The 19261-nt window shown below is 42.8% G+C and overlaps 1 protein-coding gene across 1 annotated transcript; it reads left to right on the plus strand.

The window, feature by feature from the left end:
* Positions 1 to 2645: 2645 nt before the first annotated feature.
* On the plus strand, positions 2646 to 17825 carry CCDC163 (CCDC163 homolog). Its single transcript, XM_049694933.1, has 3 exons — positions 2646 to 2796; positions 17219 to 17395; positions 17527 to 17825. Exons 1-3 carry the CDS (start codon positions 2646 to 2648, stop codon positions 17643 to 17645), a joined length of 447 nt encoding a protein of 148 aa, XP_049550890.1. The 3' UTR covers positions 17646 to 17825.
* The last annotated feature ends 1436 nt before the right edge of the window (positions 17826 to 19261 follow it).

Genomic DNA, 19261 nt, shown 5'->3' on the forward strand with positions numbered 1-19261 from the left:
ATATTTTAATTCTTTTATTTGTCTAAATGTTCAATTCATCAATAAACCAAGGCTTAGTGCTTAAGTGTCCTTGTATTTAGGACAATAAATTTCATATTGATAATTCAGGGATTCCCCATCTAGTTGATCATAATAAATGTGAATCCTCACTGATTGAAATCTGGGTAGATGCTGCTGTTATGATAGCCTCCCTCTCCGAGGCCAGTATTTTCTGTGGAAGTTAGTAGCTATTAAATTCCACCCCTATGAGCACTCCTGTCTTTTCAAATGATTATGATGTTTTGATGGAATAAAGAGCAGTTCTCACAAAGAAGCGTCACTGGAAAAGAAGTTCATTCATTCAGTTATGTATCAATGAACAAATATCTGTTAAGAACTGGGCACCACACTAAGTCATAGCTGTCTTAGCTCAGGTTCCCCCCAAAAGCAGAAGTTTTATTTTGGGAAATAAACAAGAGTGGGAACTGGAAACAATGAAATAGGAAGGACACAAAGCGTTACTGAACTGACTTACCACTGTGGGCAATGAGGGTTCAATCCCACTGGGCACCCTCTAAGAAGCTGTGTAGGATGCCCCTCAGAATTGCCTACTTGAGATATGGAAGTGGGCAGTAGTCAATCCCTTGAATAAGGATTGTCCTTGGGATGTTAACTCCCTCCACTTCCAAGTTTGTGTAAGAATCAGAACGGCTGAGTGACTCCTGGGGTCCCCTAGCAGACGCCGCGGCTCCCCAATAGAAAACCAGAGATACTGGTGAAGCTGAGAGACTATGCTGTCCGTTTTCTCCTGCCGGCTGTTGTGGCCCAGGCTGAACTAAAAAGTGGGCCAGGAGACATGAGCTAAGGCAGAAGAGGAGTCTGATAAAACAGTCCATGTGCTCATGAATCTTATTGTGTAGTGGTAGACTTAGACAATAGGCAGCTACTAACATACAATGTGACAAGTGATAAGAAAAAAGGGAGAGTTTATCAGCCAGAACTGGGTTGGGCTACATATAACAGAAACTCAACAGTAGTAGCTTAATCCAATGGAAGTTCATTTTTCTCATGTAACAAGAAGACCAGAGGAAGGCAGCCCAGGGCTGGCACTCATGCTCAAGCAAGTCAAATAGCACCAGGATCCATCTAACTTCCTGCTCTTCCATCCTCAGTGTCTGGCTTCCATTCTCATAGATGCAAGCTGGTTGTTCTACTTCCGGGTGCCCTGTGTTCTAGGCAGGGGGTCAGGAAAAGGGTAAATGGCAAGGGCATTGGCCAGCTAAGTCTGTGTTTATCAGGAAAACCCTAGCTTTCTGGAAGCCCCACCCAATAAAATTCTACTTCCACATCATTGAGCAAAGTAGGTCACATGCTCACTCTTAGCTCAAGGGAGCCCGGATGATGAGTATTTTTACATGGACACCTTGTACACGGTACGGAATTGGAGCTCGGTTAGTGAGGAGAGCGGAGAAAGGACACTGAGTAGACGACTTACGGTTTCTGCCTCAGAAATCTAGAGTGCTATGGGACCATGAAGGAGAGACCCCAAACTTGGACTGGGATGAAGAGAGGGTGGTCAAAGTAGGTCCTTAAAGATGACTCTCGAGCTAGGTCTTGAAAGATAAGCTAGATTAGCCAAGTAGAGAAGATGTGAGCTTGTTTTGGTGTATGGTGGCAGGGGGCAGAGGTGGGGATGAATGGAAGGACAATCTAGACATTATGTAGAAGAATATGGAAATACGAAAGATTATAAGCACCTAAGAAGCATTTCAGAGAGTTACAACATAGCTAGAAAATTAAGGGCAAATGGGTAGTGGTGAGGTACAATTCTGACAGGTATTCTAGAATCAGTCTAGACTACAATGGACCTTGTAAGCCATAATAAGGAATTTGGATTTTATATGGAAGGTTATGTGAGGTTGTTGAAGTATTTTAAACAGGCAGGTAATGTTAGGTGAGCCAACGCGGGTTGTGAAAGAATTCACAGAAATATTAGCAAGAGGAAAAGAGAGATTTTATTCACTTCCCAAGAGAGGAAAGTGGCCAGATGCATAGAGCGGCGTTGGCACCCAAGGGTGGGGATTTGAGTCTTTTACTGGGCTTCACAGGGTTGATGTCTACTCTGGTCCACAGCAGTACCTGGGCTGGCTGTGTCTCTATAGGATGTGGTTTTTCGGAGAATAGACTTGCAGTCTTCAGTAATTTTCCAGTTCTTGGGTGTCTGAAAGAGACTTAATAGGGGCCCTTGACAGGTGTTACTCCATTTTGAATCATGTTATATGGCTTACAGGTAATGTTATAAGATCTGTATTTAAAAAAATCAACCTGAAAAAGTTTTGGAGAATGGATTGGGGGACTCAAGGCTGGCAATAATCCAGCACTTGCCATAATCCAAGAAAAAATGGTGTGGACTTGAACTAACAAGGATAGAGAGAAAAGGGCAGGTTCAAGAAATATTTTGGAGACAGAACTGATAGGACTTGGTGGACATCTGTATGATGCAATTTCTCTAATCCAGCAACACAGGAGGAGGAGTAGCTTTTGAGGGTAAGATGATGAATGAACATGCTGAGGTGGAGGCTCCTATGGGACGGTCAAGAGAATGTTGGGACTGGCATCTTTGCAAGATATTTGAGCTGGAATCATAGGTTGGAGGTCATTGGCATATGGGTGTCATTGCCATGATTGAGGTCCTTCAGATCGTGGAGTATAAGAGAGAAATAAGGAAGAAGTGCATGATGGCAGCGCCAAAGGGCACACTGACATTTAGAAGATGGAATGAAGAAGATAAGCCCATAGAGGAGACAGAGAAGGAAGGTGAGAGAGACACAAGGAGCTCCAGGAGAGAGTGATGTACTAACAGCCAGGAAGGGGAGCGATTCAGGGTCTGGTGTAGTGGTGAACAGCATGAACTTCAGAGTCAGGCAGACCTCAGTTGCAGTCCAGGTTCTAGCCATTACTAATTATGTGATCTTGAAACCAAGCAGGACTCTGTGGGGCTCCTGGGCCCAGAAGCCTTTTCTGTCCCCCATTTCTTGGAGGTAAGACTCCAGCCTCCATGACCTTCCCTGAGTTCCAAAGTGCAGATTAGACCAGTTGCTAATCAAGGGAGTGGCAGCCAAGAAACCATCTGAGATTAAAGGCCATGGGCTTCCCTGGTGGCGCAGTGGTTGAGAGTCCGCCTGCCGATGTAGGGTACACGGGTTCGTGCCCCGGTCCGGGAAGATCTCACATGCCGCGGAGCAGCCGGGCCCGTGAGCCATGGCCGCTGAGCCTGCACGTCCGAAGCCTGTGCTCCACAACGGGAGAGGCCACAACAGTGAGAGGCCCGCATACCGTAAAAAAAAAAAAAAAAAAGATTAAAGGGGCCAGAGAAGCTCATTAAAATTAGGAGACATCCACCTGAGAGGAGATTAAGGCAGTGCAGACCTTTACACATCCTAATCTTATCAGAAACCCCACCCATGACCACTGCTATAAAGACCCTCATTAAATCCCCCGGGGCTGGGGGGCGGGGCAGACACAGTTTTGAGAGGCACGAGGCTGCTGTGGCCCCCTTTGCCTGGCAAAGTAATAAAGCTCTTCTTTTCTACTTCACCCAAAACTCTGTCTCTAAGATTCGATTCGGCACCGGTGCACAGAGGTTGAGCTTTCAGCATCAATCTCAGTCAAATCTATTTAGCCTCCTTATGCCTCATTTTGTTTCCTCAAAATGAGAAATGCTTACCAGTCTGTTTCCTCCTTTTGAAAATGGAGACTGTAATAGTACCTACCTCAACATTGTTTTGAAGATTAAATGACATGTATAAAAAGTGCTCAGGACTGTGCCCGGCACAGAGAAAGTTCTCAGAGCATGGTAACTATCCTATTAATATGATCTTAGAAGTATCTTCTCAAAAGTGTCAGGAGATTCAGAGAGATCAAGAGAATGACATTGAAAAAGGCTGGAAAACATCCACTGGCCTGTGATTCAAAGAAGTCTTTGGGAACCTTGATGAGTTTCCATGCTGCCGTGGAGAAAGAAGCCAGAATAGGTGGGGGGAGGGGACTAACGGGGATAAATGGGTTGTGAAGGTGTAGATGGTGATGGGCATACAGGAGTTCATTGTACTGTTCCTCTACTCTTCGGGATATTTGAAGATCTCATAATAGAGATTTTTTAAAAGACCATCTATTATAAAAAATATTTTACTTTTCCTCCAAAATATACACTTGATAGAAATAGCAGAAGCCCTTAGTGAGTAGAGGACTCAGTCTTTGCCTGATGGAGAGAGCTATGTGTAACCCAAGTAGAATGATTTCCAGAGTTAGGATGTTGCCAGAGGGAAACTCAATGGTTTGTATCTATCAATCAAACTCAGATTATGTATGAGTCAATCTCCACACCAGCGTGGGCTTTGGAGTCAGACTGTTGTATTCACATCCTGGCCCCACCATTTGGCAAACTGTGAGATCTTGGTGACTGACTTCACCACTCTGTACCTCGGTTTCAGAAATTTATAAAATAAGGGTAAGGGCTTCCCTGGTGGCGCAGTGGTTGAGAGTCCGCCTGCCGACGCAGGGGACGCGGGTTCGTGCCCCGGTCCGGGAAGATCCCACATGCCGCGGAGCGGCTGGGCCCGTGAGTCATGGCCGCTGAGCCTGCGCGTCCGGAGCCTGTGCTCCATCCGCAATGGGAGAGGCCACAACAGTGAGAGGCCCGCGTACCGCAAAAAAAAAAAAAAAAAAAAAAAAAAAAGGGTAAGAGCTCCTACCTCACATGGTTGTTAGGAGCTAATCCATGAGCTAATATATATAAGGTGCTTAGAACAGTGTCGGAAACATACCAAGTGCTCAAAACTCTTTTATTTCTTTCTATATATAATTCTATCTTTCTGTGTAATCGAACACTTTTCCACTTAAAAAAATCTTATATTGGGGCTTCCCTGGTGGCGCAGTGGTTGAGAGTCTGCCTGCCGAGGCAGAGAACGCGGGTTCGTGCCCCGGTCCGGGAAGATCCCACATGCCGCGGAGCGGCTGGGCCTGTGAGCCATGGACGCTGGCTGGGCCTGTGAGCCATGGCCGCTGAGCCTGCGCGTCCGGAGCCTGTGCTCCGCAACGTGAGAGGCCACGACAGTGAAAGGCCCGCGTACCGCAAAAACAAACAAACAAACAAACAAACAAACAAAATCTTATATTAATTTTGTTCCCTAAGGGAATTCAGTAGTGATGCAGTCTTTCTCGCCCTTGTCCCTCTCAGGACAGTGGCAAGTATAACAGTGATATTTCTTCTGACCCATAGGCTCACACCCCCTACCACGTACACACACATCACAAAAACACAGTACCCCCTACCCCAACTGTTACTGAATCTGTCAGCCTTGAAAAGTTTCTATTCCACCTTTAAAACTGTCAGATATCTTTGTGGTGGCGGCCCAGGGATAGGTCCATTCAAGTGGGAAGCTGACCTTTTTGGCCTAGTCCAAGTCCCTCTGGGAGGTAGTCATTCACACAAACCCTCAAGAAGCTGGCTGGATGTAGTCAAGTGTGGGAAGGAAGAAATTCCTTCTAATGAGTACCTCCACGGAGCACCTCAACCTGTGCTTTGTGACCACTATTCACTCTCCCATGTATGACGGGAGAATGGAGCTGAAACTGAGCACCTTTTATTTTCATCAAAGGAATGTGCTTATTAAGTCCTACTGTTTCCTACGATGGTCAACCTGTTTCTCTGGTGTGGCATGCTCACCCCCCTTTCTTCAGCTTACAAATCCTATCTATCTTCTAAAGTCAAGTCTTGAGTGTGAGGGAATAAGTCAAAGAGACTTCTTCCAGGAGAAGCAAGAGACCCACAGGACGAGTTCTGAGCTCCAAAACCAGGGCACCGAGGCATCATTTTTTTGGTTAGTAATTTGTCCTTTACCATAACATTTGGGTTCAGTTGGCAAACAATAACTCTGAGCAATAATAAATCAATCAAGAGTCAGTTGTCCAGTAGTTTAGATTTTGAAATTTAAATGTAGGCAAATGCTAATTTATTCATTTATGCCTGTCTAACTGCTCAGACATGGAAATATACTCTTTCTTATAAATAGAAAATAGCAACCAAAGTGCCCTTGGCAAAGAAGCAGCTCCTCCCCTCCCCAAGAGGTAACTTTAAAATAAGACTTGAATTAGCTTTGAATATTTACATTAAAAGTTTTTTTAAAACAAACAAAGTTAAAAACATTATTAAAAAATGAACCAGGAATGAAGGACGTCTGATCAGGTGGGTGGCGTTAGTAGAAAGCATTTGGATAATTTCATTACGTAACTGAGCCAAGAATTCTAGTGGTGTGGAATCTTCAGAGGCAATGTCCTTTCAGAGCAGAATTCCCTGTTCTTTGATGACATGAAGCCTTTCTTTTTGCTATTAGAGAATGACGGTGAGCATACGCCCCACCCAGTAGGAAACCCAACTGGAGTGATGTGTGAGACCTCCTCCAGTGGGTCGATAAATGATGGTAACACATTCCTCCAAACTGTTTTTCTTTTAAAATTACCTAGAGGCTGGGACACTAGGGGTCTCGAGAGAGTGTCAAGGGGGTCCATAGACCATTCACTGCTGAAATGACTATGAACCCAATTTCTTTTCTTTCCTCACTTTTAAACATGTGGATTTGGAAGTAGTCTATTCTAGATGAGAATCTGAAGCTGATCCCATGCAAAAATGAGCTGTAACCCCAGCTGACTGCGTTTTATGTTTTCACCAGAGCTTTTCCTTTCCATGTGGCTGGCAGAAAGAATACATTTAACTGAGGCTTAATATTTGTGAATTATCCATTTCAGTATTCTTGCAGACCTAAAAATGTAACCTCAGCAACTGGGTGGGCTGCAGACATCTGGGCTGGCAGGGTTGAACTTGGGTCCAACCAGGCAGAAACGTTGGTCAGTTGAGAGAGATGATGAAGGTTCTGATCTGATGGGCAGGAATGGCCCCAATGGTGAGGAAAGTTTGAACTGGAGATTGAGTTCATAGGTGGCCAGTTCATTAATAGATTATTTCTAGTTCTAACAACTTTTGCTCCTCTTGTAACTGAGGTCTAGAATGAATACTCTGAAAGCGAGGACTCCAGTAGGTCATGATATGTTTGCTCATGTTCCGTTCCAAGGCAAGTCATGTGGCTGTTCTCAAGGTACGTTCCATCCATGGAGATGGTGGGAGAGGGAGGGAGGGGTTCTGAGCAATGATCTAAACCAGCATGGAAAGCCACAGATGAGGTGCACGGAAGATGCCCCTCCACCTTCTCTGCAGGGCAGAACATGAGTAGGGGCAAGTCCTGGTGTAGCGGGGGAGGGATGGAGAAAGCCTTTTAGGGGCCCCGCATGGCCTGGCTGTTCTGTTGAGCTGAGTCTCCACACTATGTTATTGGAGACCTGACCAGCACTTGGAGGACCAAACATTTTTAGTCCATATAATAGTTATTAATATGCCAAGGCTGTATTTATGTCAATGAATATCATTTATTGAGCCCCTACTATGTGCCAAGCCTCATGCTTATTTCAGAGGTCAACAAACTTCGTCTGGGGAGGGCCACAAAGTAAATATTTCAGGCTTTGCAGGCCATGAGGTCTCTGCTACAACTATTCGACTCTGCTGTTGTAGTGCGGACGCAGCCTAGACAACACAAAATGAACGAGTGTCGCTGTGTTCCAGTATCACCTCAGTTATGGACTCTGAAATTTGAATTTTACACAATTTTCACATCGTGAAATATTACTATTCTTTTGATTAAAATTTTTTTTTTTAAATGTAAAAGCCATTCTTACGTTGTGGCCTAAAAAAATAGATGGTGGACCAGATTTAGCTCAGCAGCCATAATTTGCTTACCCCCTGCTTATTCTCATTAAATCTTCACAATAACCCTCACACAGTAGTTACATTATCCCTTGTTATAGATAAATATTGCAGAAGTTTAGTCCGCTAATCTCTGGCAATCAGATATCACACCAAGAAGTTAGTGGGATTTTTTTGTTTTTGACTAACGACATGTTTGTAAGGTGTCATAGAACAACACGAGTTTCCCGTGTTTTCTGAGGATATTTTATTTTATTTTAAGTTTTTTTTTTTTTTTTGATGTGGACCATTTTTGAAGTCTTTATTGAATTTGTTACAATATTACTTCTGGTTTTTGTTTTTTTTTTTATGTTTTGGTTTTTTTGGCCCCGAGGCATGTGGGATCTTAGCTCCCTGACCAGGGATCAAACCCGCACCCCCTGCATTGGAAGGCGAAGTCTTAACCACTGGACCTCCAGGGAAGTCCTCTATGAGGATGTTTTAAATGTCACCTATACCACAGAAAGAAAATACATTTATCTTATTTTTCATGATTTTAAGTGCATTGTTGATGCTTAAGTTATTTGACTATGACAGATAACAACTTATTTTAGACATCTCTTCCATTTAATTTTTTTTTTTTTTAGTCTAATGTTAAAATGTACTGATTTCTCCTGAATACACTCTGAGGAGAGAGGAGGGTGGTTGTGAGGGATGGCAGGGGATGTCAGTGTAAGATGAAAACTTTGCCATTTTATATGCAGTTAATTGAGAGATGGCTAAATGTGGACAGATATGAATGCATGTGCATGCAAACACATACACCACACACACACACACACACACACACACACTCTCTCTCTCTCTCCCTTTCCAGAGAAAGAACTCCCTTCCTGAACTTGGTGAAATGTGGAAAGCAAACAAAAGGAGCTTTTCTCTCTTTTACATACTCAGTAGAGTACATTACTGATGCCTCAGTGAGTTTAAACAAAACAACTGGACTCATAAGAATTCATACATATTTCCAGCATAGTACATTTTATACTGTAATAAAATTCCTTTATCATATGGATTTTTTGGTTAAATGGTTTTAGATAGAATATAAGCCAAATAATGTTCCTTGAAACACAGTCTCTGCATACAATAAAGATCTGACCCGCCTCAGATATTAGCTTTAGCTGCCAGAATACTCCTACATTAAACAATTTAAAACTTCAAGCTTAAATAATAGGCAATTAAAAAGTTTCAGAATGCATCCATTGCATATGACAAAGGCATTTAGACCCAAAGGGCCATAGACAAAGACTGAAGAATCTCCTGTGCTAATGAACAACATATCCACAATTTGCATGTTTAAAACAATGTAACTTGCCCAGTATGGCTGTATCTAATTGCATATCACAACATCAGTGGGTAATTGTGCTTTCTGTGAGAAAAATTTGTTCCAAAGTCAAAATGTCATCTTGCTGTCAAATAATCCCACCGATTGCTTCTCCAGAGCTGGAGAAACTGTGCTGTGACTGAGAAGATGTGACGTGAATCTTGCTCGTTACCCGAGACATGACTTCCATTGTAATTATGTACCTATCACAATAGTTTCCTTCTGCCATCTCCTGCTTACCTGCTGCCACACACACAACTCATTAGCATTCGGTCAATACAGGACCATCCGTACAGTTAACCTCTGAGCAAAGTGAGGTCGTTACTTCATTATGATGGGTTCTGTAATAACACAACAACTTGCATCATGGATTAATATTTCCCTTTTCTTCATTTATGGCTAAATTAGTAATTAGTCTAACACCTGGGTTCCATTATATTCTTGTTGGTCTGATCTTGTGTTGAGAATTCAGTTGGCTTAGGGGAAACTTCAGAACCCTCTTGCCAAGGAAGAGCTACATTCCTCTCTGGCTACATCTACTTTAAAAAAGTAGAAAAAATATTTGGCATCAGGTCCGCTGATGAATATGAAAGTCACTGGTGATATGTTATGAACCGAAGGAACATATGGTCTAGAAAGTCCACTGTGGTCTTTGAAAATTGAGATTGGATTAAACTAGATGAAAGTTCTAACAACTTGTTTATTGCAGTGAGAAACTTGAGTCTGAGTTCATTCTGGTGTTTCTACCCAAAGTACAGATCTATGGTCTGGGTTTTATTTTCATAGTCCTTTAGTGCAGCATCTCATTCCATTTGGTAAACTGTTGTCAACAGCTGCATTCTCTATAAAGAAGTGGTTAGTTGTCCTATAAGAAGTTATTTGACTTTCTAAGTTGAGAATAGAATTATTATATCAAGACACTTTTAAGAAGCAAAGTTCACTTTAAAAAAATATCTCTCACTATAAAGAGTAACAAAAGTCAGGGAGAGGCGGCAAGACAGCTAATGTTTCTGAGAATCTCTATTAACCTTTGGTGCCTATGCCCATTACTGTTTTTTTCTTCCCAACAATTCTGGAATATTGTTTAGAAATTTACGATAATTAGTGGACCATTTTACAAAGCTTTACTTTATGTTTCTGTGGCTGTCTTTGGAATGAGAGTTTGAATTAACTTGGCATGCTTACAATGTTCACCATGGGCAGCTGAGTAAAATTCCTAAAGAGATGAGAGCAGCAGAAATCACAGATGCAGGCCATCTTTAAAAATAGATACTTTCTCTGGGGCAAGTACTCTAGTAGATGCTCCAGAGAGTCTTTTTAAACTCTGCAAGGTGGGTGTTATTGTCCCAGTTGAAGATGAGGAAACTGAAGTTTCTAGAGATTAAATGATCTGCTTAAGGTCACACACCCAGAAAGTGATGGAGTCAGAATTTAAAACCAGGTCAGCCTGACAGAGAGCCAATGCTCTTTCCATCATGATACATCTTACTGCGCTATTCATTCATAATACATCCAAGTAGAAGAGGACAACAATTGTGTGCTTATATCAGAAAGAAGAAACAAAAGCAAATACTAAGAGGCAAGAATTTAAAGTGAATAAAATAACTTGAATTTATGATTATATAGAACAGCATGCACCCAGACCTACACAGGGCATTATTGGACAAGGGTACCTTTCAGTGCCCTAAGTAGATACTCAGGTATCTTCTAAGTGTCACATTTTCAGAATGGATAGACTACACTTTATTCTTCAGGACCCGGAGCTTCACACTTAGGCATGGTTTTGGATTGTTTTTGGTTGGGAGGGTATGTTGCATTAGAAAGTAGCAACTCTTAGAAAAGTATAATATTGCAGTTCATCAACAGGTTATGCTGTGAATATTGCATCCAAATAAGAAAAGAGGGTATGCCAGTTATCAGTTTATTGCCTCTTAACTTCAAATCCATCCGTTATTGCCTGCTCTATGAAAATGGAATAGGGCTCTTGAAATATTTCTCCTGTGCCAACTGGCATGATGTTAAACTTTGTCGGTAGAGGACGCTAGAGGGATACTGGGGGGAGAATTTTTTTCTTTCTTTTTTCTTTTCTTTCTTCCTTTATTCTTTTCTTTCTTTCTTTCTTTTTTTTTTTGGTCCTGGTTCCAGAGTGTTCTCCTGGCAGGCTTCTACTCTCTATGTGACTTCTATCTTACAGGCTGGCAGTGCAGGGCCCAACTTTCTTCAGTACTGAGTTTCTGCAGTGCATGTCCTCTCCAGCACCCAGCTCGTTTAGTGAATGCCTCCTCCGGTGTTTGGCTCCAGAAATGAGTGCATAGCAACCAACAGTATCCAGCATCCAGAAGCTTTCCCTGGTAGCTCCCTGTGCACCTTTGCATCTCCCTGTGAATTGCTTTCTCTGGCACCCCGGAGGGTGGATTTCCAGCAAGTTGCAACAGTAACGGCACCTCAGCAACTCCCCTCAATCCAGTGAGCGATGACTGTGCTCTCTTGACAAGGTACAGATCTCAGCCTTAAGAGTGGTCACTGCTCCTTACATCTGCAATTCCTATATTCTTTTTTTTTTTGCGGTACGCGGGCCTCTCACTGTTGTGGCCTCTCCTGTTGCGGAGCACAGGCTCTGGACGCACAGGCTCAGCGGCCATGGCTCACGGGCCCAGCCGCTCTGCGGCATGTGGGATCCTCCCAGACCGGGGCACGAACCCGTGTCCCCTGCATCGGCAGGCGGACTCTCAACAACTGCACCACCAGGGAAACACCCTATATTCTTTTGAGTTTACTTCTTATTAGTTATGCTCCATTATCTAATCTTCTGTTATAAACTTTCCTTGTTAAAATTACTGTGTGATTTCTGTCTCCCAGTTGGACATTGACAGATACAGTTGAGTAGCAGTGCTTGAGGAGTGAGACAATGCCTGGATATTGCAGAAATGTTTAGTTCTTTAGGAAGTGTACAGATGGGCTTTGAAAACTGGGGTGGGGTGAGGGGGGAAGAATTATTATTTTAAAGATTTTTTTTTTGATGTGGACCATTTTTAAGGTCTTTATTGAATTTGTTACAATATTGCTTCTGTTTTATGTGTTGGTTTTTTGGCCCCAAGGCATGTGGGATCTTAGCTCCCTGACCAGGGATCGAACCAGTGCCCCCTGCATTGGAAGGCGAAGGCTTAACCACTGTACCACCAGGGAAGTCCCCAGAATGTTTTTTTTAAAAAATAAATTTATTTATTTATTTATTTATTTATTTATTTGGTTTTGGCTGCATTGGGTTTTCACTGTTGTGCGCGGGCTTTCTCTAGTTGCAGCGAGCGGGGGCTACTCTTCATTGCGGTGCGCGGGCTTCTCATTGCGGTGGCTTCTCTTGTTGAGGAGCATGGGCTCTAGGCACGTGGGCTTCCGTAGTTGTGGCACACAGGCTTAGCTGCTGCGCGGCATGTGGGATCTTCCTGGACCAGGGATCGAACCCGTGTTCCCCGCACCAGCAGGTGGATTCTTAACCACTGCACCACCAGGGAAGCCCCCCCAGGATGTTTTGATATTTGATAGGTTTTGGACTGGAAAGATGATTCAAGGGAAGATGAATTCTTAGGTGGGAGCATGGGTTCTCTGCGGTGTGATTTTCCCATCTCACTTAGAGAAAAAGCCAAAGGCTTCACAGTGGCTTACAAGGCCTGTCATGGCCTGATCACCCTCTTACTCTGACCCCACCTCCAACCCCTCTCCCATGGCTCACTCCAGGGGCTCCAAATACACTGGTCTCTTCGTGGTCTTTGAACACTCCAGGTGAGCACCTGCCTCAGTGCCTTACACCTGCTGCTCCTTCCTGGAGTACTTTCCTCCAGATACCTGACTGACTTACATCCTTTTTCCCCGCCAGTCTTTGCTCCATTGTCACCTCAGTGAGGCCCTTCCTGATCACTCTCTTTAAACTTGCAACCTTGACCTGGCACTCCCTTTCCTCTGTCCTTCCTCCCTTATTTATCCTTCTCCATAGCACTTGTCAACTTCTAAGATGCCACAAAATTTACTTATTTATTTTGTCTATTGTTTCTCTCTCTCTCACAAAAATGAGGCAAGGATTAAAATAAATTTTTGTTTTCAGTCTTGTATCCCCAATATCTAGAACTGTGCCTAAATATTTGTGGATAAATGAATGGATGAGCCCCTTATATTATTAGGCCCAATATAATTCAAACTTAACACACTTTATCTGTAATTTTTACTCATATCCATGTGTGTGTGTGTGTGTGTGTGTGTGTGTGTGTCTTCAATTATATAACCAGAATTAAAGAGATGATAGACTTTGTGTTATGGACAGACCATATTTCTTGAATGAGGGATTACTATGATTGACTTGCTTTTAAGTGGTATTTTAAAATTAATGATTTCACAAAACAGCATGGTATTGGCACAAAAACAGAGACATGGATCAGTGGAACAGAATACAGCACCCAAAAATAAACCCACACATCTATGATCAGTTAATCTTTGACAAAGGAGGCAAGAATATACGATGGGAAAGAGTCTCTTCAGCAAGTAGTGTTGGGAAAGTTGGACAGCTGCATGTAAATTAATGAAGTTAGAACACTCCCTCCCACCATACACAAAAATAAACTCTAAATGGCTTTAAGACTGAGACATAAGACATGACACCATAAAACTCCTAGAAGAGAACATAGGCAAAATATTCTCTGACATAAATCATACCAATGTTTTCTTAGGTCAGCCTCTCAAGGCAATAGAATAAAAACAAAAATAAACAAATGGGACCTAATCAAACTTACCAAGCTTTTGCACAGCAAAGGAAACCATAAACAAGATGAAAAGACAATCTATAGAATGGGAGAAAATATTTGCAAATGATGCAATGGACAAGGGCTTAATTTCCAATATATACAAACAGCTCATACAACTCAACAACAAAAGAAACAAACAACCCAATTGAAAAATGGGCAGAAGACCTAAATAGACATTTCTCCAAAGAAGAAATACAAATAGGCCAATAGGCACATGAAAAGATGCTCAACATCGCTAATAGAGAAATGCAAATCAAAACTACAATGAGGTACTACCTCACACCGGTCAGAATGGCCACCATTAAAAACTCTACAAATAACAAATGCTGGAGAGGTTGTGGAGAAAAGGGGACCCTCACGCACTGTTGGTGGGAATGTAAGTTGTTATAGCCACTGTGGAAACAGTATGGAGGTTCCTCAGAAAACTAAAAATAGAATTACCATATAATCCAGCAATCTCACTGCTGGACATATATCCAGACAAAGCTCTAATTAAAAAATATACATGCACCCCTATGTTCATAGCAGTATTATTCACAATAGCCACGACATGGAAAAAATCTAAATGTCCATTGAGAAATGAATGGATAAATAAGATGTGGTACATATATACAATGGAATACTACTCAGCCATGAAAAGAATGAAATAATGCCATTTGCAGCAACATGGATGCAACTAGAGATTGTCATACTAAGTGAAATAACCCAGAAGGAGAAAGACAAATACCATATGATATCACTTATATGTGGAATGTAAAATATGACACCAATGAACCTATCTATGAAAGAGAAACAGACATAGAGAACAGACTTGTGGTTGCCAAGGGCCGGGGGGAGGGTGGGGCGGGATGGAGTGGGAGGTTGCGGTGAGCAGATGTAAACTATTACATATAGAATGGATAAACAACAAGGTCCTACTGTGTAGCACAGAGAACTATATTCAATATCCTATGATAAACCATAATAGAAAAGAATATTTAAAAAAAGAATGTATATATGTATAACTGAATCACTTTGCTGGACAGCAGAAATTAACAAAACATTGTAAATCAACTATGCTTCAATTAAAAAAAAGAAAAAAGAAAATCAATGATTTCAGTGGACATTTATCATTTTTGCCCCCATCTGCTATTTTGCTTAATAGCACCCCAACTTTGCTTTGATGGACTATCAATCAGTGACATGATGACCCCTGACCCAAGCCAGGTGGCTGGAGGCATTTATGTTCTTGAAAAGAGTGATCTAAAGACCCCAAATGGCCGGCACTATTTATCTCTGCAGCACTCCCTGAAGTGACCATTCATCATGTCCGGCTTCTGTTTTCTCCAGGGTTGCTCTAGTTCCTGCCCTTTCTGAATCTGTTTATTCCACATTTTGTTCCATTTTGTGAGTTACCTTGTCTTCTTCCCATACAGTCTTTTTCTGCTAAAGTTCCCCAGGCAGTTTCTATCTCTTGCAGCCAGGTCATCTTAATTGATAAAATAATTCACTTTCTCATAGGAGGAGAATCTGTATCTTATTATACAGATTGAAAACAATATGCCCGGATCACTTATTCTGTAGAAAATACGTTTTTTAAGATACTGAATATTTAACATAAAAATGATAACTTTTGATAGTATATTTCAATCCTGATAGACTAAATGCATTTAGGCAAATGAGATCAAGAAGTAGGAATGATGTAACTTCTGCTCACGTTATATTACATACAACATATTATACTTCGGATGCCTCCTCTAGATTTCTTGTCACCATCAGTAATTTTAGAACGAGTGATTCATATACTTAGACACAAGTAAAGAAGAGCTTAGTTGTAGAGGAATGAGAGAGTCTATAGTGAATTTATGCAACAAAATGGCTTGTTACAGACTGTTTTGCCACACAGAGAGCATCTTCGTTCTATAATAGCTAGGATAAATTTTAAGGAATAATGGAGACGTGCTCCACATACCTCATCTCCAAAACAATTGCAAACTATTTGCTGGCATAATGAGAAGTTTAAAAAATCTGCTGCTGTGTTCTGAAAGTTGGCACATTTTTCAGCTCAAATTAACTCAAGACATCATCATAATAAATATCGTAAATCATTGTTAAAATGTCACAAAATCTGGAAAATAATATCTGATACCTATAAAACACAAAGTAGAGTATTAGGAAGAAATATTCCTTTTCCTTGAAGCATAATTGAAAGATAACAGGCATACAAAATAATGATTTGATATTTGTATATGTTGCAAGATAATTTGTTCTTGATAACAGAGGTGTTTTCAGATCAAACAAATGACTTTTTCCCTGAAAAACTGATAAAAATGTTCAGCTGATAGTACATATAAAATAAACTTTCGGTGGGTTAGCTCCTGTTTTAATAATAATACTTTTTTTTTAAAAGCCCAGGACTATACAAAAATCTGTGTGCTAGTCATGTGTTTTGAGTTAGAAGAAGCATTTCAGGAGAGGTTGTTTCATAGTAGCTGGCATCGGTTTGGTGTGCTGGCACCAGCGTCCTGTGTCTGGGGAGGTCTCGACCAAGATGCAGCACCTTTGACTCCCACCGGATACCTGCGTATCAGGGTATCCATCCCACTTTTCCCCCAGGTCCCCAAGGATGCCTCTCCCCTGACTAGTCCCAGAGGCGCAGTTTTGGTCTGATATTGCATCCTTACCTTTAGCATTGCATCCCCACTCACCTCTTTCGATCTGACGTTGTGTGGTCTTTCCTGGGCTGTGCCTCAGGTGTCCACGATCGGGAGAGCAAGGGCCCAAGATGCCAGGAAGCCAGACCTCTGCCGCAGGCTCTGAGTAGGCGCCTGAGCTGATCTGAGAAGCTCGACGCGTGCTTCTCAATTGACGGAAATGTGCCACGATTAAGCAGCGGCTGTATCCCCTTGGGGTCTCCACTGCGCTGGGACCTGGATCGAGTCCAAGCTCAACAGCTTTGGACTCTAGAGACTTCCATAGTCCCAGAGAGGCTGAGTTGGGCCGAGGCCCACGGTGCGTCCTCTCTCTGGGGTGTAGCTACGAGTCTTAGATCCCAGCTCGGATCCCAGGCTCAGGTGACTGAGGCGCTGAGGCAGGCTGTGCAGGGCCTGCTGGAATAGCAAGAGCAGCAGAAGTACCAGATCTGTGCCCTGGAAGCATCACTGAGGTTGCTGCAGGGGGGCCCAGAGCGAAGGGCCCGTCTCCCGGAGCAACGCTTGGAGGGGCTCAGAAGGGAACTGCAGGGCCTGGGAAGCCAGGTGCAGGAATGCTCCAGAGCCCAGATACAAACAGGACCACAGAAGGTCAAGGCTACCAGCGGCCTTCACCGAGAGCTGCGGAATGAGCAGCAACTGCCGTGGGAGGAGCCAGAGATGCTTCGGGAGGAACAGAAGTTGCTGCAAGGCCAGCTGAGCCGGCACCCGGTGCTGCTGCTGAAACCAAAGACAGAGGGGCGGCACTCAGGCCGCAGCTGGAGAACTTCCGTTCACATCCTCCAGTCTAAGCTGCCTGCGGCTGCCATCTTCGCCATGTCACTTTCTTCATCTAGCTCTGAAATCAGTCTTCCGGACTGTAACAGTAGCTGGGAACTTTTAAGGAAGCTAGGTGGGGGAGCTCCAGAGGCACACCCTTTCTAACCCGGAGCCCAGCAGCTTTCAGCTCCAGGCCCAGAGCCTTGAGCGGGACGACCCATTCTTTAAGGGCCCCAAGATGTTCCTGAGTGACCTGGAAGGACTTGTAAGAGTGGTAGGATGACGTCTTCTTTGCTCACCTTCCCCTCCAAGGTCCCCGTTTCTGGATCCCCTGCCCCTCCCTTCTTGATCTAGCTGGTATTTGCCCCCCTACTGAGGCTTGTCACTGCCTGTCCCTCCCTACCCACCAATAAATAAATAAAATGGTTTAACTCTCAAAAAAAAAAAGGTTGTTTCATTTGAATTTTTAAATTCCCTGCTTCAGCAATCATATGTCATCTAAAACAACTGTATTTCCTAAGAGGGACTGTTTATCTGGTACAGCCACTTTGAAAACCAGATGGGAAAAAACCTTTTTACTCCACAAAATTTCAAACACGTAGGAGAGTTGAGGGAGGGGGAGGGAGAGGGAGAGGGAGACAGGGAGAGACAGAGAGAATGAATAACATTAGTCTGTGTGCATGAGAATCACCTGGAGGGCTTATTAAAGCAGATTGCTGGGATCCACCCCCAGAGTTTCTGATTCCTAAGTCTTAGGTGGGGCCTGAAATTTGCATTTCTAACAAGTCTGCAGCTGATGCTGATGCCGATGGTCTTGGGACCATGCTTGGAGAACCACGAGTATAACGTACCCATCCTCAGCTACTTATGAGCACATGACTGACCTTGTTCCATTTATACTGCTCAGCCACCTTCCCCTCCTCTCCATTCGTTCATCCAGAAGCTCTTTTGAATGTATCTGTAAAACAGAGGTTGACAAAATCCATGCAGTTGTCTGTTTTTGTGAAGAACACAGTCACAGCCATTTGTTATGTGTTGTTTGTGGCTGCTTTCAGGCTGCAATGACAGAGCTGAGTAGTTGCAACAGACTGTAGACCCACCCAGCCTAAAACACTAACTATTTGGCCCTTTATAGAAAAAGCTGCTGACCTAAAAATTTAACATAAATGTCTTAGTATCATCAAATATCTAGCAATATTCAGATTTCCTTGATTGTCTTATAATTTTTTTTTAAACCGTTGGTTTGTTCAAATCAGGATTCAAATAAGGTCTATGTATTTGCATTGGTTATGTCTTTTATGACTATTTTAATCCATCAATTCCCTATCCTTTATCGTTTTCTTATAATTTATTTGTTAGAGAAACTGAAGTATTTGTCTTGTAGACTTCACCACATTCTGGATTTTGCTGATTACATCCTGAGGGTGTCCTTTATTTCGTGTAGGTCCCTTTTACTTCCTGTAGGTGATAGTTAAATTAAGAGGCTACACCAGTTTCAGGTTGACTTTTTGACAAGTACACATCCTAAGTGGTGTTGGGTACTTCCAATTGCATCCCACCTTTTGACGATGGTGGGATAGATCAGTGCAGTTAGCTGTGATCCATCTGATCCATCTATACTAGACCAGCTTTTCTATCTGTTGTTCCAGTGACTATTGATGTCCATTGCCCATATCAATGGTCTCAACCTTGCCTGCTCATTAGAGTCACCCAGGGAGATGTTAATCCTCCCAAGTCTCATTGCCAAGCTCCCCACCAGGTGAATCGAATGGGAATCTCTGGGGGTGGGAGCCGGTAGTTAGTGTGTTTCAAGCTCCCAAAGGTGATTCCCATGTACAATCAAGCTTCAGAACTACTGGCCTAA

The sequence above is a fragment of the Orcinus orca genome, chromosome 11 (assembly GCF_937001465.1).
Source record: "Orcinus orca chromosome 11, mOrcOrc1.1, whole genome shotgun sequence".
Taxonomy (NCBI): Eukaryota; Metazoa; Chordata; class Mammalia; order Artiodactyla; family Delphinidae; genus Orcinus; species Orcinus orca.

What these genes read in the sequence shown, in the direction of transcription:
- CCDC163 (XM_049694933.1), top strand. Translation starts at nt 2,646, where the DNA reads ATGGGTGTCATTGCCATGATTGAGGTCCTTCAGATCGTGGAGTATAAG. An exon ending in AGAGGAGACAGAGAAGGAAG is followed by an intron (nt 2,797 to 17,218) that starts GTGAGAGAGACA and finishes AGATACAAACAG; the next exon opens with GACCACAGAAGGTCAAGGCT. An exon ending in GGGGCGGCACTCAGGCCGCA is followed by an intron (nt 17,396 to 17,526) that starts GCTGGAGAACTT and finishes CTTTTAAGGAAG; the next exon opens with CTAGGTGGGGGAGCTCCAGA.